This window comes from Lactuca serriola, chromosome 9 (assembly GCF_051521515.1).
Source record: "Lactuca serriola cultivar US96UC23 chromosome 9, Lser_US96UC23_V15, whole genome shotgun sequence".
NCBI lineage: Eukaryota > Viridiplantae > Streptophyta > Magnoliopsida > Asterales > Asteraceae > Lactuca > Lactuca serriola.
The window spans coordinates 80,538,380-80,549,679 of NC_136416.1; the positions used below are offsets into that span (position 1 = coordinate 80,538,380).

At 33.4% G+C, this 11,300-nt stretch overlaps 1 protein-coding gene across 1 annotated transcript; it reads left to right on the forward strand.

Moving 5' to 3' along the window:
* The first annotated feature begins 3,267 nt into the window (after positions 1–3,267).
* Positions 3,268–5,589, forward strand: LOC145074806 (polyadenylate-binding protein 2-like). The gene is made up of 6 exons (XM_079021131.1): positions 3,268–3,533; positions 3,661–3,763; positions 4,555–4,628; positions 4,742–4,933; positions 5,040–5,170; positions 5,343–5,589. Exons 1-6 carry the CDS (start codon positions 3,402–3,404, stop codon positions 5,386–5,388), a joined length of 678 nt encoding a protein of 225 aa, XP_078877257.1. The 5' UTR covers positions 3,268–3,401; the 3' UTR covers positions 5,389–5,589.
* The last annotated feature ends 5,711 nt before the right edge of the window (positions 5,590–11,300 follow it).

Genomic DNA, 11,300 nt, shown 5'->3' on the forward strand with positions numbered 1-11,300 from the left:
TTTTTGTCTTGGGAAGGAGAAAGAAATACTACCGAAGACCGAACCATAGCAAAAAGACCGAACCATCGCGAAAAGGTTGAATCATCGCTAAAAGGTCGAACCGTCGTGAAAAGGTTGAACCATCATAAAAAGTGTTGGATTAAGATGTCTAAGGTCCTACCTAAATTGATATAATATTGATGAATAAAAGCGAAGTCCTTTTTGGGTTGTCCTCATAACCAAGAAATGGCTTGGATTTATCAAATGAGAGAGATAAATCATTTGTTAATTTATTGTATGATTAATAAATTAATTAGAAATAGTTAATAGTTAATTATGAATTAATTAAACATAGTTAGAAATGATTAGTTATTAATCGGAATTAATTTGGATTTAACTCAGGGTTAATTGGAATTAATTAAATATACGACCAGTCAATTGTAATTGTTCAATAGTTAAACCAAAGAGACAATTCTAGAACATACCAAGGCATAGACGGTCTTAGGAGTCTCTTTAGGGTTTCTAGAAGCCTCTTGGTATTAGATAATGAAAATATTTAAGTTAAGGATTAAATTTATTATTTAATTAGTCAAATATGGCTTTGTCTGCAAGTTACCTAAATCATAGATAGGTCCATCAGGGCACCTAATTTTGTGGCTTCTCATACCTATAAGGCGGATAATGAAATTCTCCTCCTAATATCCCATCTTTCCTTCGATCATAGGCTTTCTTGGGTTTTTGGTGTGAACCATTAGAGGCTGTCATACTTTTGGAGCTAGTTTTTCAAGGAGACTACAAAGGGTATTTGATTAGCTTGTTTTAAGTCAAGCAAGATGTATGTAGTTCCATTCATGAATTTGATTCACAGGGTTTGTAGTTTTGTTTCATAAGTATGTTGCTATTAATTGAGAAAAGTCATAGATCCAATTTAGGTTGCATGTACCCTTAAGTGTTAAGTGAAATTCCATAAGTACCTTGTCTTTGTAACCTAAAAACCCAACAAAAAGGCCGAACCATCTTTGAAAGACTGAACCATCGTGAAAAGGCCAAACTGTAATATCCTAAAAATAGGTATAGTTCTCTGACCTTAATCTTTTATGTATTTATCAAGACTAGTCTTTATTGATAAAATGTGGCAATTGAGTACGTGGGGCGTACGCATGTGTACGCATAGCATACTCATGCACGTTGCATGATCACGGAGGTCACCTTGTACGTTGGGCGTACCAGATGGTACGTTGGGCGTATTAGGCTCAGAGTAAAACCTTAATGCCCTTTTGTGTCCCTATTTAAGGAACATGATGACCTCATTTCCAACCACCATTTCCAGCCTCCAACCTCCCTCAGACCCTAATTTTGTATTCCTAGCTTGTGTGAGTGTTTGTGGCTCAATTGAGTGTTCTTGTGAAGCTTGTGCTTCTTCTAGAGGTATCAAGTTCTATTCTTGTTGGTGCATCTTCCAGAGGTATCATGCTCAAAACTTGCTCATTATTATGTTAATTCATGTTTTGGGTCCATTTTTAGGGTTTTATGTCCCACGTTTGGAGCTTTGTGAGTTTGGTGGACTCCAAAGCATATCTCACGTCATTTTAAGTGTATTTAGTTGTCTAGATTCATAAAAATGAGAACTTGATCGTCTAAACCTCTCCATGCATGAGTTATGTGGACTTTTGTCTTGAGAAGGTTAGAGTTTGTGAGTTTGGCACTTGTTCAACCAAGCTAAGGCTTAAATTCCACGACTTTATGAAGTAATAGGCCTTATTCAGCTCAGATATGTAGTTATAGCATTTGTCTTAACAAATTAAGACCAAGTGAAGTGAGGAGTGGAAATATGAGGAGTACGCCGTGCGTACTCCCAGCTACGCGCAGCGTAGCGCTGAGACCCCCCGATACATGCATGGTTGGTTGTATGCCCAGTGTAGAGGGTCGTACGACCAACGTACTCGCTAGGTGTTGAATTTCGTTGACTTTTGAGCTTTTGGTCAATTTGTGGACTTTTGGCCAAGGAGGGGCAAAACGGTCTTTTCACTTTCTCGAGATTTTGTAGAGAGACTCGGTTTAGCATTTTGAGGTTATTATTATTATTTATTAATTAGAGATGAATGTGACATAATTAGGTGGAGTCTAGACCGGTAGTTCGGGTGCGAGATTGACTGCTTTCCAGCGAGAGGTGAATCTTCTCACTATACTTACATGTGTGGTAACTTTTGTGTGATAGGAGGGTCTTATTGATGTTATGGACCGAAGGGTCTTATTTGTTTATGTGTTATCATGCATTTTGTCTTTGTGACTTATGCTGTTATGTTATTCTGTGTATCTATTAAGCTATGACCGGATGGTCCATGCCGAGACGTGAGACCGGAGGGTCCTTATCGAGGTTTAGCCACGAGAGACTAATTATTTGTGTATATGAAATTTAGGGAACTCACTAAACTTTGTTATTACAATGTTAATTAAATGTGTTTCAGGTACATCACAGGATCACGGAAAGACGTCAACATGATTGTACACACCTTGATGATTAGAGTTTATGTGGATTATGGGATACTTGACTTTGTTTCATGGTATTTTGTATTTGACAATTACATGCTGGCATGGGTTCATGAACTATGTTTTGAGTATTTAAAAATGAAAAAATAAAATTGTTTGAAAATTTAAGCTGTCACACAAACCATTGTAAAAATGCCGAACCATTGCTAAAATACCGATGATGATGTATGTGTGTGTGTGTGTGTATATATATATATATATATATATATATATATATATATATATATATATATATATATATATAATGGTCATCTTGTTTGTGTTTGTTAGACATTACATGACTAAACAACGGTAGAACTAGATGAGACGGGAGTTGAAAACTTTTTCAATCGATTTTCGATAATGAGAGATATTGAAAAAGAGTATTACCTTTTTGGATGATTTTAATTCTTTTATACAATCACAAATATATACAAAACATTATATAAAATTGTCAGATTTAATCATGTTTTATATAGAAAAGGAGTTTTAAACATATACACAAATCAGTTAATCTACTCAGAGTTTATGAAACCAAACAAGTTTAAGTATGTTCGTATTTTATTTTTAATTTTGGGAGTAAAACTAAAAATAGTACAATGGTTGGAGTTGGACTTGAACTTAAACTTGGGCTTACTCTTTCACCCCCATAACCCTGCCAAAGTGCGGAGCCTGTCTATATTTTCTGTAATCCCCAAAATACCCTCAACAAAATACCAAAATAACAAGGTTTACGTTTCATTCACCCCAAACTCCCGCACTTGTATAATCTTTCATTGGGCGCAGATAAAACCCTATTTTCACTGCTAGTTCCGAATACACAACGCAAAATCGTGTGTGTTCAATCGCAAAATCTCAGTTCCGTGTGATCTTGTATAGAGAGATTACAAGTTATGGATCACACGGCGGAGCAAGATCAAGAGCACGAAGTCTACGGCGGAGAGATACCGGATGAAGGAGAGATGGACACTGATTTCGAGATGTCGAGAGACGAAGCGGAGGACGTTGACAACAATAGCTCCAAGGTATAACTTATGTTTCTGTTATGCGTTTTTTTGGTTGTTTGGGGATTAGTTTTATGCATGTGAACTACAGTTGAGCCTTGATTTTAAGGTTAAAGTTAGTTTTTTTTGTTTTGCTTTCTTAATTTAGGATTTGGAGGATATGAAGAAGAGACTGAAGGAAATTGAAGAAGAGGCAGGGGCGCTTCGTGAAATGCAGGCCAAAGTTGAGAAAGAGATGGGCTCAGTTCAAGGTATTCTCTCTAATTTTGACATTTGCTTTGTAATATCTTCAAGGCGTTGCGTTTTTAGATATCAGATTTGTGCTTTGGAAGGGTGATACATTGATTAAATTGTATTAAGTAGTTTTATCTAGGGCTTGTTGTAGGAAGAATGGATTACATTTAAGTTTGCTGTTTGCCAACTTATAATCAGCATAGGTCATGTTTAATATCGATCTTAGAATCATATGTGGGGCTATTCAAGTTAATATTGCTATTGCTATCATCCCAAAGAAGTATGCAAGTTCTCTATGGTTTCTTTGCTCAATACAAAAACAAACAAACAGTGAATCAATTTCCACCTATTTTACCTGAAATCAGGAAAGATACTTCACCAGAACAATTCTAATGTATAAACCCTTAATGACTTTGTTAACTTAGACATACCAGTTTTACAAAGATTTAGAAACAAAATTTCAGTGTATGTTGACTAAAGAATCCATTGGTTCAATAAAAAAGTCTTTGAAGCCTTAAGTAGTTTTTCTTTGGCATTGCAATACAATAGACTAAGGAGGAGGCAATAAACAAATTTACACCTTCAATAGATGATCTGAAAAAGTTATGTGACTTTGTGTACTTTTTAAACCCTAAAATCCCTCTTCCACATACTGTTTTAACATTCTTTTTTGAAACCAGTCTACAAAAACACCTCCATACATCTTCTAAATTCTAATATCACCCAACACATCACTACTATTTCTATCATTTGATTGACAATTTGACATTACTTTGTGTTAACAATATGTAATCATGGGAATTTTCAGAAGATCCTTCTGGTGCAACTGCTACACAAGCTGAGAAGGAAGAAGCTGATGCTCGTTCGATATACGTCGGTAATGTGAGATTTATAATCCTTCAAAACTTTTTTTTATAACTTATAAAATATATGATAACAATATTATTATATTTTACTATTTTACACAACTACTACTATCCTTCAAAACTTTTCAGGTAGACTATGCATGTACACCAGAGGAAGTTCAGCAGCATTTTCAGTCATGTGGAACAGTCAACAGGGTGACAATTTTAACAGACAAATTCGGTCAACCAAAAGGTTTTGCATACGTGGAATTTGTTGAACTTGAATCTGTTCAGAATTCTTTGCTGTTGAATGAATCAGAATTGCATGGGCGTCAACTCAAGGTCCTAAAAATCCTAATTGTCTTTCTGGTTTTCCATTTCAACATATAAAAATACATGTTTTAGGGTTCAAATTGTTTTTATTAATTTTTTTTTTAAATGTGCACAGGTTGCTGCTAAAAGAACAAATGTTCCTGGGATGAAACAATTCAGAGGGAGGCGCCCCAGTCCTTACCTTGGATTCCGTTCACGAAGGCCTTACATGGCTGGCCCACCAATGTTTCCTCCATATGGCTACGGGTATGTATCATTTTTTTTTTTTGGGGAGAAATTTGTAAAATAATTTTACAAATTTCTCCCCCAAAAAATTATAAGTAAAGAACATTTAATTTTATTTATGAAAATAGATGATTAAACGTAACGAAAATCCAAATAAGTAAATAATGAATATGCTGTTAATGTTATGTTGCAGAAGGATTCCGAGGGCTAGGAGGCCAATGTGGTACAGACCATATTGATTGATGACGTGGAGTGGAATTATTATAATAGACATTTTTTTTTTTGTTATGTCTTTCATGTATTATTATTTTCGCCAAAAACTTGTGATGTACTTTGATATTTTACATCATCATCTACATAGCCAAAGAAAGGGTGGTTAAAAGATTTTATTAGTGTTTGTTATAATAGTTCAACAGATGATATGAGAGATTTTTGCCAAATAGTAATCTTGCGCCTTTTTTTTTTTTTTTTTTTTAAAATTATTTTGTGGTTTTGTTTTTAACAATTCTAGTAACTGATTCACCTGTTTAATTTTACGTGTTGAAAATCTCAACTCAGTCTGTTGTTTGAGATTTCTTAAAATAATCTTACATGTTAAAATAAATTGAATCTGTGCTCACCTTTTAAAATCTTATATTATCAGTGGTATAATAAGTTAGAATAAAATTTACATTTACTTGAATGAGTAGCAAGATATTTGTTCAAAGTTGGAAAAAATGCAACTACAAATATAAATCAATAGCTCAAATAACGTTGACTTTCTCTTTGAGTTTGAATTAGGATTTTATTTTTACGAATTAAATATGTATATTATAAAATAACAATCATGGAAATCTCCGGAAAAGTCCCAATATTTTACCCTAATTTACGGAAAAGTCCCAAACTAAAATTTATTTATGAAAAAGTCTCTATTACCAGTAAAAATGACGATATGATCCTATTTTTCTGGTTTCATTACTTACTCGATTTTAATAAAGTCTCATTATTTTACCATAACTTACGAATTATGGTAAAATAATGAGACTTTAATAAAAATTATGATAAAGTAATAGGACTTTAATGAAACCAGGTAAGTATTGAAACCGATAAACCGGAAAAAAAGGATTAAGTCATCATTTTTTCCGGTAATCGGGACTTTTTCATAAACCAATTTTACTTTGGAACTTTTTCGTAAATTATGGTGAAATATCAGGACTTTTCCGAAGATTTCCCATCAATAATATATAGTTTGTTCTTTACCTCATTTATCTTTTTAAATGTATTCAAACCATTTAGATAGATTTAAAATATATAAACCCGTATTGAAACCAATGTAGTGACTAGTGACCTTTTAATATGGAGAATTTTTTCATTTAGGACAAATTGAAATGCACTTTAATCATGTAATGAGAACCCTTAAAAAAAACTAGTGGCCTATTGAATACAATTAAAATTAGTAACCTAAATACAATTAAAACTTAATGACCCCTAGATTTGAGAAATTGAAATGCACTTTAATCATGTAATGAGAACCCTGGAAAAAAAAAAAAAAAAAGAACTAGTGACCTATTAAATACGGTTAAAAATTAAAATTAGTAACCTACCGAATACAATTAAAACTTAATGACCCCTGGATTTGAGATTTGACGTGGGTGGGTTGCAATGTTGCATAATATCTTAATTGTTTTCAAACCCAACATCATATGAAAATTAAGAACATGTTAAAATTATGGAACAAAGTTATAGATAGAATTAAAAATACTGTTGATCATTGAACTGATTGATTGTCTATAATATTGCTTATTTAACTCGTGTTCGTCATTATTTTGTAGTAACACTCGTTTCATCATAACTTATCTTCTAAAAACTAAAAACGGACCGACCAATTGCCCTTAAACACCCAAATTGACAACTTTAACAAGCAAGTGTCGTACATGCACATGGAAAGTTTTTGACTTGTCCTTTGAGGCTAAGAGTCGCACATTTTTATCGTTATAATTAAAGATGGCTGAAATGAATAAAAATTAAATTATGAGAATTAATAAGATATTAGGCTTCATATTTGATCATTTTCTTTAAATGACTAACACACCCACTAAACCTTATTCATTTTATTCATCACGGGACTTGAACTTTCAGTCCTTTAGGAAAATGACACATTTTCAATACATTGATACCGCTAGACCAAATGTCGTTTTGTTACAAATAATCGTTTAATATCTGAAAACCGGTGGTTTAAAATGGTTCCACACGTCTCTAACAACACTTGCAATGTTTTATTTTTATATTAAATAGTACAAAGCATAAAAGTGTGTGATAGTTGCAACTTCAACACCAAAGAAACATAGAAACCTTAATTCGTTAAGTTTATTAAATGTTTTTGGTAAGATGGTATTTTTTGTTGACAAAAATGGTGTTTGGGCACGAGTTCTTAAGTAATTATATGATGATAAATAATTAGAATCATACAATTTGTAGGAAATAAGTTTTGGATGTTTTGAATTGATAACAATTTGATAATCAAGTATTTTGGTGTTACCAAAAAACTTTTAGCCTAACGTTATCAAAGTGTTTTAAAAAATGTCTTTTTCCTAAGTGGTTGAAGGTTCCGTAATAGACAAAATGAGTAGTACAGGAGTAAGATTTAAAATGTGTGTGTTAGTCATTAAAAAAAAGTATTTTGTTGTTTGAAAAATTTTGATTATTCGAGAAAATAATGAAAAGATGACTAAAGTTGTGTTTGGAAAGCATGAAGTAACTTATGTTTCGAGGTATACAAACTCCACGCCAAACACTATTGATATATTGGTGATCAAAACATTTTTCTCATTTTCTAGAGCGTAGAGTCTAAGAAATCTTTGCCAAAAGGGACTTCACCATGTCATTTTCATCCCAAACCTAGTGATGGATCCGTTTCCCATAAATTTTTAAACAAAAGGGTCAAAACTGAATCTTTTACCACATTAGTTCGACCAAATATAGGGGAACTTTAACCTTTGAGCATTCACACCAAGACCTTCTTCCATACCATGAACTTGCTTTATAACCGAGACCTACAATGAATATGAATTCATTAATGAAACACTCCTCGCATGAGTGGTTTAAAAATATTTTATAAACTGGGTTTTTAAAACTCATAATTAATCAAATGTTTGAAAATGAAGATTAAGGTCCCAAAGACCAAAATAAAAGCAGTTTGTTCGAAATGCAAGGGAGTTACAATTGTTGTCATAACATAGTTCAAAAGTGAGACCACTATATAGACGTGGCCTTCTAAAAATATTTGATATCCTTTATCAAATATTCTTTATACTCATCTAATCTAATCATATGTCAAAATTACTTGTGTTAGGTTTGAAAACCTAGCAAGCATACCCGAGGTTGCTCTTTAAGAGTTTAAGATAATGACGATTAACCAACATCAAAGTCAAACCTCAAAATAATAATTTTCAAAACCAAGGTTACGAATATAGTTAAGGGAAGAACCTTTAACCAAAAGTAACATTGCCAAAATACCTTTAATTATTCCATAAAACAAACACAAAGAGAATTAAATGATGCAGTGCAAATGCTTCTAAATCCGAACCCAAATCAATCTCATAGACAAAATCTCTCAACGATGGTTAACAAAATTTAAGCTTATAAATAGTTAGCACATACACTACTAGAAAAACAACATTTTGCGATGCACAATGCGCGTCGTAAAACGCTCATACGACGCGCAAATGCGTGTCAAGGAAGACCCTGTCATAACGAGAAACGACGCGCATTTACGACACGCATTTATACGCTTTTACGACGTGCAGTTATGACACGCAATGCGTATTAAGGAAGGCCCTGTCATAAAGGAAGACGACACACATTTTCGTGTCATAACCTTACGACGCGCGTGTATGACACACAATGCATATCGGGAAGCCCCTGTCATAAAGGAAGACGACACACAGTTTTGCGTGTCATAATTTTAAATTTTTTTAAACTTAAATATTTTTGATAGATTTACTAATTTTCAAATTAAATAACACATTAAAAGTCTCATAATAAAAAATAAAATACCATAAACAATAAAAGATAATTCATTGCACTAATATGTCAAATACAAATAATCATTCCAATAGTAAGTAAATGTAACACATTGCTAATATTGCATAATATTTATTATAGAAAACAAAACATGTACAACATTAAAAGAAACCCATGACTAAATTCTCCTTTGACAATCTCCTTTGACAATTTCCTTTCTATATCTAGCATAAAGTAGAATTTAGAATCATTAAGAATACAATGAGTACTTTGTTGTTGGAAGAAGCCTAACCATTGCATAATATGTTGACTCAAAAAGGAAATGTGGCAACTTTACCTGTACAAAGATGGAGATAGAAAGAAGTAGCTTCTCTTCAATCTTCTGATTTCCAGCCTAAAAATTAACAAAGAATTTAGCAACTTGTAAGGAATAAGGGAATAAAGTACTACACTAAGTTCACAACTTAAAAACCAATTAAAATAACATGCAAATAATGAGAGCAAAATACCTAATAACCAAGCCAACAAGTTAGCATCATATATTCAGGTGTAAACAGATGAAAGATAAGCTTAGGCCACACAAAAGTTCTCTAAAACAAAAGCAGAAGATAAATATAATAAAATTAAGAAATGAAGAACATATATGTATTAGAAGAATAGCAAGTGCAAATATAACTTTTGCAACTTCTGTCAGAAACTTGGAATTTTAGAAAAGCATTGCAATTTCAGTTCTTGTTGTTTTTTATCTTGTTTTTTAAGTGGATTCATTACAGTTTCTTTCCTCTGCTGGCCTTCTTGTCAAGTTTTTATCTGTTAATTTAGGAGCCTGTGTTGTGATTTTTAAGTAGTAGGAGGCTCCGAAAGTAAATCAACGTGAGGTTCATGTGATCTTGAGATGTACTGGAATTTAGAAGGAAGGGCATTATTGTCCATTTAATCAAATCAAGTGAGCTTGAGAAGGTAAAACATGCTCCTCTGAATTGTCTTTCTATACCAGAATAGCAATGAAGCAGGAAAAAAATGGAGAAAATTAGGGTGAAGAAGAAGAAACCTAATAGCAGATTGTAGGCAGGACAGTCACTCGTGGTATGTAGAGGTGGAAGAGACATTCCCGATACAAGTGTAGACATGAAGGTTCAACCCTATCGATGTTCCCGATACCATAACTCTCGAATTTGAAAACCTTCTATCTGCTTTATACTGGCTCGTATGACTGGAAGAATGGTGGTGGATGAAGCGTTCGTCGATAGGGTCGATGCGCCGCCGTTGTGTGAGGCCAAAAGAGACAGTGAGTGTTGGAGGCGGTGGTGGTGGGTTAGGGCAGAGATGAAGGATGTGAGATATGAGAGAATGATAGTCCTTGTGACGTTCTTGGGAAAAAAACCCTATTTTTGGTCCCCATTTTGTAATAGGAACGCACGTTTAAAAATTATAAAGCGACATGGTGCACAGGACACGCGCTTATGATGGGTGTCTTCTGTGTTTTTATTTTTATTTTTTTCTGACACAAATTATAGGGCGCGCAAAAATGTGCATCCTAAATCCTTCAAAATTTTGGAGAGATGACATTATTTTTACATCACACACTTCTGCGTATCGTAAATCCGTGCGCGTCATTAAAGGCCTTTTTTCTAGTAGTGATAGCACAACAGTCTAACTTTTTTCTATTCTACTAACTAGCTACTAGTGAACCCATCACGCTAGACCACACGTGGGGTTGCAAATCTACACATGCACGTGATGCTGGTCTAGGATGCTATCACAACCCATTGTGTGGGCATTCTACAAAAAATATTTTGAAAAAAAGGTTCTGCACTTTTTTGGTGGACCGATTGTGCATTTATACCTATCGGACATTTTCCCACACACAAGTTCAATGAACCCATCATTGGTTCTATAAATCTTATAAGGCTTAGAATCTTTTCTACTTATAAACTCACTTCATTTTCCTTCTCCCAACTATACACGATAGCTAAAAACCGACTTAACCTATTTTCTTAATTATTCCAACTACCTCACTTTAAAGTTAATTTCTAATTCATATTCATTCCATTTCAGATATATCAAAACGAAGGTATCATGGAGGATAACAAAAACATATAACCATTTGTCAATTTTAATAATGTTTATGGTCTGGAATTCGTGTTCA